This window comes from Gastrolobium bilobum, unplaced genomic scaffold, assembly GCF_033153095.1.
Source record: "Gastrolobium bilobum isolate Gb01-03AN ecotype WA unplaced genomic scaffold, APGP_CSIRO_Gbil_v1 utg6195, whole genome shotgun sequence".
In the NCBI taxonomy this organism is placed as follows: domain Eukaryota; kingdom Viridiplantae; phylum Streptophyta; class Magnoliopsida; order Fabales; family Fabaceae; genus Gastrolobium; species Gastrolobium bilobum.
The window spans coordinates 261,297-277,463 of NW_026898878.1; the positions used below are offsets into that span (position 1 = coordinate 261,297).

At 35.5% G+C, this 16,167-nt stretch overlaps 3 protein-coding genes across 8 annotated transcripts; 2 read left to right on the forward strand and 1 right to left on the reverse strand.

The window, feature by feature from the left end:
- Positions 1 to 678: 678 nt before the first annotated feature.
- Positions 679 to 5,690, reverse strand: LOC133284962 (2-methyl-6-phytyl-1,4-hydroquinone methyltransferase, chloroplastic-like). 4 transcript variants are annotated; one of them, XM_061482106.1, is made up of 4 exons: positions 5,543 to 5,669; positions 4,875 to 5,461; positions 4,337 to 4,643; positions 679 to 1,168 (listed from the first exon to the last, which is right to left on the reverse strand). In XM_061482106.1, exons 2-4 carry the CDS (start codon positions 5,441 to 5,443, stop codon positions 1,013 to 1,015), a joined length of 1,032 nt encoding a protein of 343 aa, XP_061338090.1. In that variant the 5' UTR covers positions 5,444 to 5,461; positions 5,543 to 5,669; the 3' UTR covers positions 679 to 1,012. The 4 variants fall into 4 exon arrangements, with proteins under 4 accessions (XP_061338090.1, XP_061338092.1, XP_061338088.1 ...); XM_061482108.1 differs by having other exon boundaries at positions 4,875 to 5,452; positions 5,579 to 5,631; XM_061482104.1 differs by having other exon boundaries at positions 680 to 1,168; positions 5,549 to 5,690.
- Positions 5,691 to 9,364: 3,674 nt separating this feature from the next.
- On the forward strand, positions 9,365 to 11,282 carry LOC133284978 (ammonium transporter 2 member 5-like). Its single transcript, XM_061482126.1, has 3 exons — positions 9,365 to 9,955; positions 10,250 to 10,535; positions 10,729 to 11,282. The coding sequence occupies exons 1-3, from the start codon at positions 9,365 to 9,367 to the stop codon at positions 11,280 to 11,282; spliced, it is 1,431 nt and encodes a 476-aa protein (XP_061338110.1).
- Positions 11,283 to 12,445: 1,163 nt separating this feature from the next.
- LOC133284987 (guanine nucleotide-binding protein subunit gamma 2-like) lies at positions 12,446 to 15,346 on the forward strand. 3 transcript variants are annotated; one of them, XR_009747955.1, is made up of 5 exons: positions 12,446 to 12,826; positions 13,780 to 13,832; positions 14,145 to 14,189; positions 14,275 to 14,829; positions 15,005 to 15,346. XR_009747955.1 is itself a non-coding variant. In XM_061482135.1 (4 exons), exons 1-4 carry the CDS (start codon positions 12,674 to 12,676, stop codon positions 14,289 to 14,291), a joined length of 273 nt encoding a protein of 90 aa, XP_061338119.1. In that variant the 5' UTR covers positions 12,446 to 12,673; the 3' UTR covers positions 14,292 to 15,346. The 3 variants fall into 3 exon arrangements, 2 of the variants coding, with proteins under 2 accessions (XP_061338119.1, XP_061338118.1); XM_061482135.1 differs by having other exon boundaries at positions 14,140 to 14,189; positions 14,275 to 15,346; XM_061482134.1 differs by having other exon boundaries at positions 14,275 to 15,346.
- The last annotated feature ends 821 nt before the right edge of the window (positions 15,347 to 16,167 follow it).

The following is a 16,167-nucleotide window of genomic DNA, read 5'->3' on the forward strand; positions in this document are numbered from 1 at the left end:
ATATAATAAAAATTAAAAATGGATACCAAATAAATCTCACTAAAATATATAAAAGATTTTCATTTTGAAAATATAATAATAAATATTTACATTTTATGTTTCTTTGCAAAATTGATGGGTATTATAAGTTTAATTTCATTTTTTTGTTAAATGATTGAATATTAAATATAATGTACATGGCATAAATTAAAAAAATTATTTAATATCAAAATATATCCTAACATATCAAAATCTAACATTTTTTAAAATTAAAGAGTGAAAATATAATGTCGTATCAGTGCAACATAGCTTCAGGTATTACCCTTCTCATCGTTGGGTAACAAATATTAAATAAAATACTTGGGAGGCCAGACCCATAACTATTTCCACATACATGGCCCAAAGTTGATTGCACATAGCCCAGCTTCAACAGCCCACAATTGTCCTGTCTTTCTTGCTTTTTTTTCCCACTCAAAGTACCGAGTTTGTTACGGAGCAGAGTCGAAGCCTCCATTCATGGCGAGTTAACCATCTCTGTTTTACTCCTTCTCTTTGTTTTATATTACTCACAGTTGAAGAAGCACAGCTAATGTCAAATCACTTGCCCTCAGATTCTGTTAAGAGCTTTATCTTGCACTATAGTTTTCTCCCTCAAAAAGATAACATAAACAGCCGTTTATTAGGATAATATCATTCGGGAAAAAAAAGGAAGGGAAGGTGACCTCGAAACAATCATTGCATTTTAACATCCTTATAATTATTATAGATAGCATTCCACCTCTAATAACTCAAGACAGCTATGGATAGAACAAAATAACTAGTGAACTTATAAAATAGGGATGCATTTGGCACTCCCACTCATAATTATCATGGCTTAAGAAAGCATGCAGAAAAACTGAGCTCGAGTAGGTAACAGGCTAGTTGTGAGGTTTGATAAAATGTTTCTCAATTTCATATGTAATAATCTTACATTCGATGAAACTTTGAACAAAACCCTGATAGTATCCCAAGGTTCACTAACTACCAACATCTCTCATATTGGCTGACCTTTGGGAACAACTTGATCTTTGAGCCACATGTAAATAGGAACCAATACAAACCATGTAGCTGCCATGGCACCCAAAACAAAGCGCAGTAAGAAGACAAAAGGATTTACAGGCTTTTCAACATCTTCTTCCTTTGGACCAAGCTGCAGCAAATTGTACAAACCAAACCAATCAGCATACTTTATATGTTGCTCCCTCTTGTGAAGCTATGATAAGAAATAATATTAATGCACTGCCATGTTGCCAATGCAAAATGTGAGTTCTTTGACAATGATTACCATATGCAATAAACCATTAAATCCTTACGAATAGAGACATTTTGCAGTGAAGCAAAAATTCTATAATGTCTGCAGCAGTGGCAAACATAGGTGAAAATGTTAGTGCTTTATCGGAAATCCAGACTCTAAACCAAAGTGTTCATAGCATTCAATTGAAAAAATCCAGTACAATTGCATGCCTGTGTGAATATGATACGATCCTAGTCAGCAAACATACACAGCTACTGCCACGTCAGCTAGGATGTGCCCAAATTACCCCGTAACAGAATGGAGAGCGTGGAGGTGACTTGGAGTTAGTTATAAGTAGAGGGAAGGGAGCATGGGAGGGGATCAGAAAAGTTTGGAAGAACTTGGGCCCTTTGGGGATTAGGAGAGAGTGGAACCTCTCATATGTGTTCCACGTTATCTTTACCTTTATTGCATTGTTGATTTCCTTTGGGATCTTGTAATTTCGTTTATTGTCTACAAAACCCTCTCTGTAATAGCATTTCCGATTGCTATTGTTATTGAGAAATACATGAATGATGAATGTTCAGATCTTTATTTCCTTAGTTGATTCTGTTTGAGCTCTGTTATTGTAGTTGGTCCTTATCAATTGGTATCAGAGCTCCAATCTAGGAGCTCTGTGGGATGGTTACTACCAGAAGAATGGAGAATCGATTGGAAAATTTAGAAGAGGAGCTGCGTAGGAACGAAGCAAGACACGATGAAGTGATTCGAAGGCTGGAAGCGAGTGAGTTGGGCTTGACTGAAATCATTCAGAGGTTGGACGAGATGGCGGGGAGAAGGAGGAGACGTTCTCGTAGAGGAGAAGAAGATCCGGACGACAACGTTTCATATGCTAACGGAGGAAGGAAGAGCGGAAGGTTCAACGCATTGGCTCTAGATAGCTCGTACAGAGCTCTGAACTCGCTCAAACAATGGGGTAGTGTTGCTGAATTTTGAGCGGAATTCAAAAAAATGGTGGGAGCTCTTCGTTTCGAGGATGAAGACTTACTCAAGGAAGCATGGTTGAACGGAGTGCGGAACAATATCAAGGGAGAGCTGCTGAGGTACCCGACGCTTAGCTTGACGGAGATGATGAAGTTGTCGTTGAAGCTTGAGAAGAGAAACGTGGTTTGGAGAGAGGAAGGTTCTGGACCGGTTGGCAGGAGTTGGGATCAGGGCTTAGCATACAAATTTGGGCCCAACTGAAACGAAAGGGGGATTCGCAGCCCATATGGGCCAAGGTAGCTTAAACAATATGAGCCCAATTCGTTTTTCAGACTTGAACCTTAACATTTCGAACGCTGGGTTAGTGCATACACGAACTGGTCTTAGTGAAAACCCTAAGGAAGGGTCAGCGGCGAAAGGTTCTGTTTCCATCACCGGAAACCCAACGACAAGAGCTTCGCAAGACAAGAGCGACGGCTGTCTCAAGCTGAACTACGCGAGCAACAACATTACGACTTCATACGCGACAAGCGTTGGAACCCAAGCCACATAGGTCAGGCCCGTCAGCTCCATCTGCAACTGGGAGACGACAACGAGGAAGAGGATGAGAGGAAAGAAGACGGAGCAGCAGTGGTACCAGTTGTTGGCGTATCAGAAATTGGCCCAAATCCTTCGCTGGAGGAGTTTGTCAATACCCAAGTCAGTTTTGCCAATATTTCTGAGTGTATGTCCTCCTGTCACTCTGCAACGTTGGACATCAATATCAAGGAACCAATTACCTTGGTTTTGAATCGCCTGGGATCATGGTGGATAGTCAGAAATGAGAACGACAGAGCGTGGAGACCTTTGGTTGAAGCATGGCGTGAGTTAGGCAATTCTGAGGTAATCAACGTAGTTAAGAGGTTTCGTGTAGTCAATGAAAATAAACAGAATATTTTATTTGTTGAAGATTCTGATTTTTTTGGACTGGATGGAATACAAGAACATCCTTTGCCTAGCTATGGGAATATGTGGAAAGGTATATTTGGAACGGAACATTTTTCCACTATCATTAATGCTTTTCATCAACGTGATAAGGCTGTTATGTCTGCTAATGAAAATATGATGATCAGAGCTCATGTTTCTTGCTTTTTGAAAACAAAGACAGAGACACCCAGCTACAAATTTGTAATTAAGGGTTCAAGGGCAATAACAAAATGGGATCCTGGTGGGAGTTATCATGCTTCGAGCATATATGGATCCCAACAATTCAAGCAATGGGATCCCGGTGGAAGGTGCTTGGGGGTTAAACATCACCTTGAGGACAAGGTGATTGTTTGGAGGGAAGTATTGATACGATCCTAGTCAGCAAACATACACAGCTACTGCCACGTCAGCTAGGATGTGCCCAAATTACCCCGTAACAGAATGGAGAGCGTGGAGGTGACTTGGAGTTAGTTATAAGTAGAGGGAAGGGAGCATGGGAGGGGATCAGAAAAGTTTGGAAGAACTTGGGCCCTTTGGGGATTGGGAGAGAGTGGAACCTCTCATGTGTTCCACGTTATCTTTACCTTTATTGCATTGTTGATTTCTTTTGGGATCTTGTAATTTCGTTTATTGTCTACAAAACCCTCTCTGTAATAGCATTTCCGATTGCTATTGTTATTGAGAAATACATGAATGATGAATGTTCAGATCTTTATTTCCTTAGTTGATTCTGTTTGAGCTCTGTTATTGTAGTTGGTCCTTATCAGAATACAACCCAGGAAAAGAGGGAACAACAACATAAATATGTCGAGTTCCTAAAATATCACGAGAAGCCACATCTAACTGGATGTCAATTCTAGTATTAAATATGTAACAATCACCAGTATGGGGAGTGTCAGTGTCCGCACTGCTGTTAACTGTTCAAGTTAAGTGGCTAATTTGTTAATGGTCAGTAAATCATAACATGGTAGGATGTATCATTGCACAAACAGACCCACAACATCAAGGAAGGAGATACAGACACATACAAACTACATTTGATTTGAGTTAAAATAAAGCAACAATAAACCCCACAAAGAAAATAAGGTCAAACATCAACAAAAATAAAGATTGAGAAGCTAAGATGACAAATACCTGCAAAGGAGAATCTCCAGATGCAGGTTTAACACCAGTCACCGAACAACCCATAATCAAACCATGACGGCGAACCCCACGGTACCATTTTGGGCCAATCCTTTTTAGTTGGACATCTTTAAATCCTGCCTTTTCAAACCACTCAATATACTCTTCCTCCTTGGGGAAAAGCATCCAAACATCTGCAAAGAAACGTGACAACCAAAATGTTGGGTAGACCGGACCAATCACACATGCTTTGCATCCAAGTTTCACAACCCTGTAAGCTTCCTTGATGCCACGCTGTGGATCCGGCCAGTATTCAATACTGATAAACGAAAAGATATCATCATCACCTCTTTTAAGGCAAGCTGCTCTATATCTACTATATACACATATATATACATATATAGCCATAATGCAAATTATCCTTAAAAGTTTGTCCCTGAATAAATTGAACACTTGAATAACAACAATGAAACTAAAGCATCATGCATTTTCATAGAATTTCAGCATATTCAGCACTTATATCCAAAGATATGTGAAGCCAGAGCTGTACCTTCCTGCGGATACATATCTATCTGCATAATCAGTTCGAAAAGGGAGATCTTCAGCATCCCCTTCAATTATTTTGCATTCCTTGAGTGGTTCCTTTTGCTTGGCTTTAGCAAGTTGATGAGGTGACTGGTCAAGAATGGTGACATTCTTTGCATCGACATGCTTGACAATACCCAATGTGGTGAAACCCGTGCCACCACCAACATCCACAACAATCATGTTCCTATCACTGAGATCAGCTGGTTCAAGAGCTTCATCCCTCATATCCTCAGTCCAATGGCCAGGGTTTATGACATGGTCATACACAATTGACAGAAACCTATAGAACCAAAATGCTTCTTTCTTGTGCTGAATGAACCTGGGCTGTGAGGTTGGCCTCGAAGCCGAGACACTACACTTGGGTACTACTATGCTCCGAGAATTGGGAACCCTAGTAGTAGCAGAAAAACCCCATTTTGGGAAGCTCTTCGCGTGCAAATCCGAACCCGTGAAACCTAACCCATTTCCGATTGGGGTTCTGCTACCCAAAAGTGTGAGCTTTTCAGTTCCACTGAGCATCATTGAAGCCATTGAATCAATCTACGAAAACTACAAAGGAAGTGAATTTTAGACCTTACAAGGAGAGTTATTATCCTAAAAATTAAAAGCAGAAGAAATGAATGAGGTTACCGATACCAGGTGGAAAGAAAGAGAAGGACGAACCACGCTGTGGCTTTGCCTGTTCAACTTGTTTTCTCTCTGTGTCGTTCGCAAAATACCAATTTCAATTCATTTCTCACCACTGTTCTGATATGCTTTTGGAGTTACTTATCACCTCCTATTTTGATTTGGAGAATTTAAACTCTTTTATTTTGTTTTTTTAATTTAAATCTAATAACTGATATCATTTATATCTGATGTAGACTCTAGACCCAACACACTCGTCTAATTAGATCACCTACACGTATTTAGGTTCACATCCCTATCTCCTTTGATAACTTCAGTTTCAGAAAGGGGAAAAAAAGAAAAAAAAGAAAAAAGAAAAAAAAACAATAGTGTACTGTAGACCCATGATTTTCGTTATCTATTGACAATTAATAGATTTCTAATGGTAATTTGGGCTAGACTGTTTTCTATTTGATTTGGTTATGTTTTGAATAAAAAGTCACCTAAATCAAATTAATTTATTTTTAAATATTAAGAACAGATCTATGTTACTAATTACATAATTTACTTTTATATACAAAGATAGTGACTTAAATCTTAACTTACTCTTCTTTAAAAAAATAACACAGGTCATATTATTTTAAAATCTTAACTTACTCTTCTTTAAATTCTTAACGTCTTTTTTATTATTTTAAATTTATTACGCATATATTTTTTTATAACTTTGAATATTTTTATCCTTCTAATTTAAATTTAAATTTCCTTTTTCTCTTTAATTTATTATTTTTTAATTTTTTTCTTAAATTTGAAAATTCACGTGCAATACACAATATGCTTCCCAATTGAACCGAATAAATTCAATCTTAATCATATTAATTAAGGTGATCCAATTGATTTGTTTTTTATCAAACTCTATTTTATCGTAGATAAACATAAATTAAAATTATTGTTTTCTTTGGTGACTCAATCAACAATAAATTTGCTTAAAATTATTAATAAAAATCCTAAAACACATACTGATATTTATTTCCCATAAATTTTCTTCGGTTATGAATAACTGTAATTTGGGTTAGTTTTTTCAATGCATCCTTGAATTAAATTTAAATATAACTACCAACTTTGTGAATCAATTGATAAGAGATAGTTCCAAGTTCCAACTCAACTAATGATCTTGAATTTGAGTATTTGAGAATAGTTATATTAAAACTTGATAGGAACAATTTTGTTACTCATGTGCTCTTACTCGACCTGAATCGGATTAATTAATTAAATAATGAATCAATGGATAATATCTTAAAAAAATAATATTTAAATAACCAAAATAAGAAACACATTTCTTAAATAACTCCATTACAAATCCTTGAGTTGAAGCAAATGATATTTACAAAACTTAAATTTTTTATTTAAACTCAAATATTATAATAATAATAATAATAATGGGTTTAGTGTTTGTCATTTTAAATGACACAACTTTGTGTCATTTTTAATGAAACTACGTCGTTTTGGTGTGTTTTATCATTTTCTCTAATTTATAAAATTAGAAATAAAAAGAAAATGGAGGAGAGAGAATGTAAAAATTTATTAAAAATGACATAACTTTGTGTTATTTAAAATAACAAATATTTTTCCCATAATTAATAATAATAATAATAATAATTATCATATATACTATACAAGGGTTGCATTCATCAACTTTAGTTTTAAAAACTACAAATAAGGAGAAGGCGAGTGCATACTGTTTGTTTTATTGTTTAAGTATTTTCGATTAATATAATAAGAAAAAAACTCAAGTTAAATTAAATTTATAGATATAATACAAAAACAAATAAATAAATACATACTAACAAGAGTAATTAAGATAAGCGAATTACACCCCTAAAAATAAGATAAAGGTTCAAACAAAAAAAAATAATTGTTAGAAGAGTCCCAAGAAATGTTAGCGAGGATATTTGGTACAAACAAAAAAATTAAAATATAATCTTCATGTTTTAGGTAGTGTTTGGTTCAGGGAAAAAAAAATTTTACTAGGAAAATGTAATTGATAGAGAAATGGTTGGAAAGTGAGTTTGATAGGAAAATGTAAAAAAAGTTATTTGGTTGACCCAAATATTACCAGAGAAATTTATTTAAATATGCAAAATTTATGTTCGGGAGAAACTTTGCACCTGTTTTTTTCTCTTCCTCAGTTATCTCAAAATACCACATCTCAAGTGGTATTCTGTAACAGTGAATTTCATCCAAAAATCAACACAAAAGTCATTTTCTCATCTATCCTATTTGCTTGATATTTTTTGAAAAAACATGAACCAAACGTAGTATTTTTCAATATCCACATATATTTTCTCGTCAATCCTAAAATAAGGAATTTTTCAATTTATTAATTGGTTTTGTAAAAGGCCAAAAAAAATGTTATCTGATATCATTACATGTGTTCTGAACCGGAACACGTGTGATATTCTAAACTCAACACAACCCTTTGTGTACTCATGTAGGGCCCAAACTCAGATCCATGTGAACTGCCAGAATCTCATCGATGATTCCCCTCTATCATCTGTTATTTCTGAATCTTGATCCCACATGACAACATACTCTGCTTACAATCAATAATGGACCCTATCCCAAATTAATTATTGTGCTATGGGATATGATTAATTTACTATGCGAGACTAAAATATCTTATACCAAATTTTAAATATAAATTTTCATGGATCGTAATCGTTAAATATATGAAAATTAACTGTTAAGATTTGATGTAAGATTTTTTATTCTTATACCCTTATAAAAATAACTTTGACATAAAGTGATAACTCTCACTTAATAGTTACCTAACTTTTACTCCAATACCCTTTGTGCTTTATCTAACTTGAACATTATAGCTAGTGCTTTACCAGATACACCATTCCTCCTATATGTCCTAATAGCAGCCCCATTAGTAGGACCCCATTACTAGAGCGAAACCAGAAACTATCCAACCTAGTTCAAGATCGGTATATACAAATATCGATTTATCTTTCATTTTTTACACATATTTGAAACAGTTTTTTGCCAGTTTTACAAGCGACATACATAAAACAACAACACATCTATGCTGTAATTGTTGGGTTTATTAATTCGATACTGGGACAAGGGTTATAATACTAATAACACATATCAAACATAATAAATTCAAGAAACTCAACCTGAAAAAAGCTTATGCATTATTCTATTGCATGGTGTTAGGAGTGTCACTCTCTCGCTGCATAGTTTTGGCATAAAAAAAAGTGCGTGATTAACATTAATCTATTCTAGTTTAAGATCCCCTCAGAATCTCCAATTGGTTAGATATGCCCAAGTCACTCGATGAATAGAGTATTGTAATTCATAAAATGATACCACCAATGGCAAAACACTTTGGTTGAAGATTCCAAATACAAGAATCGACGGGTATTTCATAGCTTTGAGAAGTCAACCGTTGGATTCTCCGTTCCCAAAAATGTACATATGCAAATGCAAGACACATGACGCCAACTGTCACTGATTCACCTTATCAATCCCAAATTCCAATTTTAGCCTTAATATGATTCAGAATTTGGAACTAACATAACAACTAGCATACCAAAAAAAACACATAACACAAAGCTTTCTTTCTCGTCTAACGTAGCAAAATGACAAATGGTACATACACTAGTGTCCTGTTATTGTTACAACATCCAATACTCCAAAACTTCACAGGCTAAGGTCAAAGCACATACTATATAATCTCTCTCTGTTGCTTCTTCTTGATCCTGGTATCTCTCCACAGCAGAGAATATACATACATATACTTATATATAGAATAACAAAGTTTGTTCAAGAAGTGGATCCTGAATGAATCATCTACCATCAAACCTCTTGCCCAATGAAGCAAACCCCGAGTGGATGAACAAGGGTGACAACACGTGGCAGCTAACAGCAGCTACTCTGGTGGGGCTGCAAAGTGTTCCGGGGCTTGTAATCCTCTATGGCAGCATAGTGAAGAAGAAATGGGCATTGAACTCAGCATTCATGGCCCTTTATGCATTTGCAGCGGTTCTGGTTTGTTGGATAGGTTGGTGCTATCAAATGTCTTTTGGTGAGAGGATCTTTCCATTCTTGGGACGTCCAAACATGGTCTTGGAAGAGAAATTCCTTCTGCGCCAAGCTTTTGCAGGGAACTTTCCAAATGCCACCATGGTGTACTTCCAATTGGTTTTTGCTGCCATCACGTTGATTCTCATAGCTGGGGCTTTGCTAGGGAGAATGAACTTTCATGCATGGATGTTGTTTGTTCCACTTTGGGTCACTTTCTCTTACACAATATGTGCATTCAGTATTTGGAGCAAAGATGGATGGTTATTCAAGATGGGTCTCATTGATTATTCTGGTGGCTTTGTTATTCACCTTTCTTCTGGGATTGCTGGTTTCACCGCAGCATGCTGGGTATTATAATTCTTTAATTTGCATATGTTTTATGTATGATATGTTGGATATATTAACAATATAGTCCAATAATACATATACATACAAATCCTTTAGGATTTTCCCTAAGTAATCGATAACACTATCGAGCATTCCAAAATCTGATGCCTTTTTGACCTTTAGCATTTCAAGTACCTCTAGATCGTTCTCTCTCAAACCTATAAACTCCAACATCATAACACTTTATAATTCACTTTTTTATGAATGAATGATGATAGTATAAGGATTGTGGAGGATAATTAATTTGTTTTGCAGGTGGGACCAAGGGCAATAAAGGATAGAGAGAGGTTCCCTCCAAACAACATACTTCTAATGCTGCTTGGGGCTGGCCTACTATGGATGGGATGGACTGGATTCAACGGTGGAGATCCTTACACAGTCAGCATAGATGCATCTCTAGCCGTCCTTAACACCCACGTATGCACTGCCATGAGCTTGCTGACTTGGCTTTTCCTTGACATCCTCTTTTTTGGAAAGCCTTCTGTGATTGGTGCCACTCAGGGCATGATCACTGGCTTGGTTTGCATCACCCCTGCTGCCGGTACCATCATATTCATATCTCTTATATTATAAATATAATATAAAATTATTCTTAAGTTGTTAGAAGAGTTAGTTCATGATATCATATAATACATTTTAAGAAGAAACATTACATTATGCTTTAATTGCTTGAAGTGTTACAACTAAATTTGTTAGGTGAATATGAAACATTGATTTTATTTATTTGAGTTTAGGTGTGGTGCAAGGCTGGGCAGCAATCTTAATGGGAATGTTATCTGGAAGCATACCATGGTACACAATGATGGTCCTGCACAAAGAAATTAGGCTCCTCAAACAGGTGGATGATACCATGGCAATTTTCCACACCCATGCAGTGGCTGGTTGCTTAGGTGGCATTCTTGCTGGCTTCTTTGCAGACCCTAAGCTTTGTCGTCTCTTCTATCAGGTACCTGATTGGGAGCACTATACGGGACTTGCTTATGGCATCCTTACAGGGAGGGCCAAGGCAGGGTTCAAGCAAATGGGGGTTCAGCTCCTTGGCATTGTGTTTGTGATATTGCTCAATGTCACCACAACTACCATTGTTTGTTTGTTGGTTAGGATTGTTGTCCCACTGAGGCTTCCTGAAGATGACTTGCAAATTGGGGATGATGCTGTTCATGGTGAAGTTGCCTATGCATTGTGGGGTGATGGAGAGAAACTTGAGACTGCCAATGAGACTTTGGCTTTTGAAAGGAATTATGAATGGCCAATTGTAAAGAGTTCGAGTGAAGTTCAATTGGAATGAAGGATCAGAGAGTCTAGCTGTTCTGCTGGTTTTGTGATTGTTTGAGAGGAAAGTAATGAGTAATCTCAAGCAGTAAGAGGCAATGCTGAACTGTGAATTTAATTCCTCTGTGATTATGGTTGCAAAACTAGGATGCTCAGTGGAATTGCAAGATGAGAAATAAAAATGTTTATTCAAGTAGCTTTTGTAAGCTTGTATGCTTTAAACAACGACAAAAGTGATGTTTGTAGATATTTTTCATGTAACATAACACTTGTATTTCCCTATATATATATAAGGAACGAATATACTTACCATCAAAAAAATTTATCACTCTTACAACCAAATTAATCACTGTTGATTTTTGTCAATGTAATGGTTATAAATTATTGAGAGTTAATAATTAATTAATAAATGTGATCCAATAAATGTTATTAATTTCCAAAAAATTATATCAGTTAGATTGACGAAAATCAACGGTAATTAAGTTGATTGTAAGAGTAGTAAACTTTTCTGGTGATAAATGTATCCATTCTCATATACATATATTGCAAGCAACGAAATTTAAACTTGAGATCCTTCCTTTGAGGATTCGAAAACTTCCCATTGGACTGATATAATATTTATTATATATTATTTTAAAATATGATTAATCTAATTAAACTACTGACCCAATACTTCGTGCCTGTTTGGATCCTCTCTTTTTTAAGCTACAAGTTATTATAAGCATAATTAGGCCAAACAAGTTTTGAAAAAAGCTCTTATAATGAAAAATTCTTTTTTTTATAATAAAGAAAAAAGCTAAAAACTCCTAGGAGGAGCTTTTTTTAAGCTCTTATCAGCTTTTCTTAAATTGTGTTTTTTTAGATGAAGAACTGTAAAGATAAAAAAAGATAATTTTATTAAAATATGTGCTTTTAAGCTAAATTTTTTATGTAATTATCAAATAACTTTTATTTTTTTAAGTTTTTTTTTTAACTTTATCTTATAAAAACTTCTAGCTTAAAGGAAAAAAAATTCAGGTGGTGTTTTTTTTATACGTGCTGATAGTTAATGACTTGTGTGGTATCCATTGGCTATTGTGGTAAACCGTGTCAGCTAAATTGGGAAGCAAACAAAACAAAAATAACAAAGACCACCTTCGCAGTTGCAGTGTCTTCTTTATGGTTAGCAGTAGCACTTAGCAGAGTTTAAAGGCATGAAAATGACAGGAACCAAAAAAGAAAAAACAAAAGGCTCGCTATTTTAAGTGTGATTTTGATGAGTGCGCAGAGCACATGTAGAAAGAAAAAGAGCTTTTTTGAAGAACAGAATTAGAAAGATACTGAAAGTGAAGAGAGAGGCTCTCGTTCTTTGAAATGGGTATTATTCCGTAGTGTTTAATCTCACTTCTCAGATCTGTATCATGCTTGATGCTTATGGCGTCTGAAACGGCGTCGTCGGCGGATGAAGAAACCATTGCTGTTTCGGTTGCAGTTGCAGGAACAGGAGTAACTGATAAGAGAGGCAAACACCGGATTCTTGCCGAATTGAAGCGTCTCGACCAAGACTCCAAATTTCTTCAGGTTCCACGCTTTTACCTATTTATTTTTTCATTTCTTTCTGTTTTAATCAATAATAATAATAATAATGTTAGAAATTTTGTTTGCTCATATGCATAGGGAACTAATTAATTAATTAATTAATTAATTATATAGTATAGTTTGGAATGGAAGACTTATAATAAAATAGTGGAGCTTTGGCAATGTGGTTACTGAGAAGGAAAAATTATTAGAGAGAGAAATACACCATTTGGATCCTATTAGTTTCACAACTTAGCCAGTTCCAGAGCTTTAAATATACTGTGGCATATTCCTAAGGCGTGTAGTTTTCTTCTTACTATGGAAAATTTTGATGCTAAGAAAATTTGTTGCCCTGTTTGAAATTATCTTCAGTTTTTCACAGTTTGCAGACTGCTAGCTGTGTTGCAATTTGACAAAATAGCATATGCTTCTATGTTCAGAAGAACCCAATTAACTTTAATGCATAATGAATGTATTTTTCCCAGAAGATATGTACAATTCATTCCAAAATATTTCTGGAAGGTTGAAACCTACCTAGAACCATATGGATTATTTTTCTTCTGAGAAATCTGGCCAGTTACTTGAAATTTCAGCTGCCTTCTTTTTCGTTTCCTTGAAAGTTATAACAAGAAAAATTGTTATACAATAACTTACAATGGAGGAAAAATAATGTGTCGTGTGTCTGCTTTCTAACTTCCTAGCAAAAGTTCAAGTGGTTTAGTCATTTAGTTCACATAAACTTATCTATCTTGTCTTAGACGTGAATATTTAATGAGGAGTTGCATTGCTTATCATTTCTAATTGCTTGCATCAATGTTAGGCCATTTTACAAAGTTGAGTGTTTTCTTTTAGTGTAATCCAATAATTAACTGCTTTGAAAAAGTCACTTATCTCTCTTACCTCATTTCCTGCATTTGTCATTTGTTATTCATTCTATCTTCTTTAATGTTATGCAGGAAGAATTGGAAGAGCTTGAGAAAACAGAAAATGTGTCGACCATATGCATGGAGTAAGTACTGAGGGAACAGTTGTTTCTCTTATCTGTGAAAAAAGAATAAGAAAATTCTGATAAATAGGTCATGGGATAATTTTAGATTGTATGAATTTCAACATCTGAAATAGATAAATTCTTGTTCGATTTGCCCATTCAGCAAGATATAAATATATGTTTCTCTATTGATGGACCCTTTTTGTCAACTTGGGGGCTGAGTGCACCCAGCATGGTTTTTTTCTTAGCTTTGCTTATAAAAGTTTATCTTGTTCTTAGTCGTGAGGTACAATATGCTATTAGGCTTAAACAATTTCACTTGGCATAGTGCAGCTTGCTACAAAACATGGAAAGTAGGCCTGATCCACTACTCCCAGAGTAATTTCTATTACCTAAATCTTTACTTCGTATTAAGTCTTGTTTGTAGGTGTAGTGCGTAATCATCAGTTTTCTCTAATAACAGAATACATGGACCTGTAAACCTCTTATGGGATAGATGGTTTGAAGGGCCTCAGGATCCACAAGCTTGTAGATGTTGGATACTTTGATTTGAAGCTGTGTCAATTTCTTTGCCTTGCCTTGCCTTGCAAATAGGATGCCACATGTTACTGCATAAAGTGACTCTGGAACTGAAGAGAATGTTTGATGACATTTTATACAACGCATAGTAACTCTTTGGTGGATTCTTTCTTGCATTACAGTACATTCTGCAATTGAATATTGTTTATGTGTAATCTCATTCATTCACTGCATTCAATTGAGAAGCATCATTATTTGTGCTTACACCAGTTTGCATGTAATCCGAAGCTAACTGTTAATGCACCTTGGTGTTAACTGTTACGTGTGTGCATGAGTCAACCTAGAAACTGACATATCTTAGCGGCATTCAGCCTTGAAGGTGGTGGCTTTCGGAGAGGCCTGAGTCCTGACAATGGCTTGATGAGTTATCAACTAAATCTGAATGAGAATGAGATATTCTGGCAGACCTCGTAGAGGATGGGAAATCAAAGAATGCTCTGTGAGTCGTAATCCCTCATCTCACATGAAATGTGTTATGATAGATTTTGTAATCATGTTGCTTCTAAGCCTTCTTAAGTTTTGTTGTTCCATTTAACAAGCTTTTACTTTCTCTGTGTGCATTTTTTTTTTTTTTTTTACTCTCCCTCTGTTTACCACCACCTGTTTGATCCAAGGGATCATATTTAATTTGGGGCTGTCAGTTGGTGATATAAGCGAGCAGATCACAAGAGGTGACAGATCACTGGATGCAAAGATATTAAGGCTCAAGGTATAGTGGGATGTGCGTAGTAAGCATGTAGAATTAGGATTTCAGAAATATGTACTCGACTGTACCTCAGTATTTATAAAGGGAAATTACTTCAGAGTTTTAGTTTGAGTGGATATTCTCAGCCACAAGTCATGCAAATATGATAAGGTAGTTACCCATCTGAGAGGATAAGTAATCCTCCTAGAAGCATGATCCATTTAGGTGGATCAGGCCTGGGCCGGGTATACATGTCCTCAACACCAACCTTCCACTAAAATTGCTTTCATATGGTATTATGTTTGAATTGTTACCTTTAAATTCCTTTCACGTTCAGTCCAATATATACTTGTAGCTATACTATTGCATAATAACCATGAAAAAATATCCCCTCATCTCGACTAAAACTTGGCTCATTTGCTAGTAAAGTGTAAACGCTAGAGGAAAAGGAAAATGAAACCGACACGAGAGTAATCAAATTCTATGGACCTAGTAATTAGTAGCCTTTTTCATTAAGAAGCTGAGAAGGATCTTGGGGTAATTAGCTTTTGTTCGGGAATGGCTGATAATGATGTTGGAAGATGGGGTACATGTTTGGGTAAAGCTAATGCATGTTTTGGTCCAATTCTTTCCTCCTCAATATCTTGCAAAATCCTTTTTTTTTTTTTTTTAACATTCTCAAATTTATTCTTTCAGAATTCACTTTAGAAAAAGTAATTCTTGACTAATCATTTAAAATAAATTCCGGATTTTTCAATTGGTTAAGATATTCAGCATTTAGGCTCTATCTTGATTGAAGCAGATAGACGATTGATCTACCTAACCCAGCAAAGGAAAAGAACACGAGTCAATGTTTTCTGGTGGCATGATCTACTCCTTGTGCTTGGAGATAAACTATTAATGTTCCGTCTCAAGTATCTAAAGTGCGCCTCGCGTACATGTAAGACTAACAGACAAATAAATAAAGTTGTAGAGGCCGGCAAGCTCGTCACCTAGACAGCATTCAAATAGACCATATAGATCCAAAATTTTCTACATGGATTAGTTGAAGTCTATGTTATTTATAAATCACCGTATTAATTTAAATTTGAA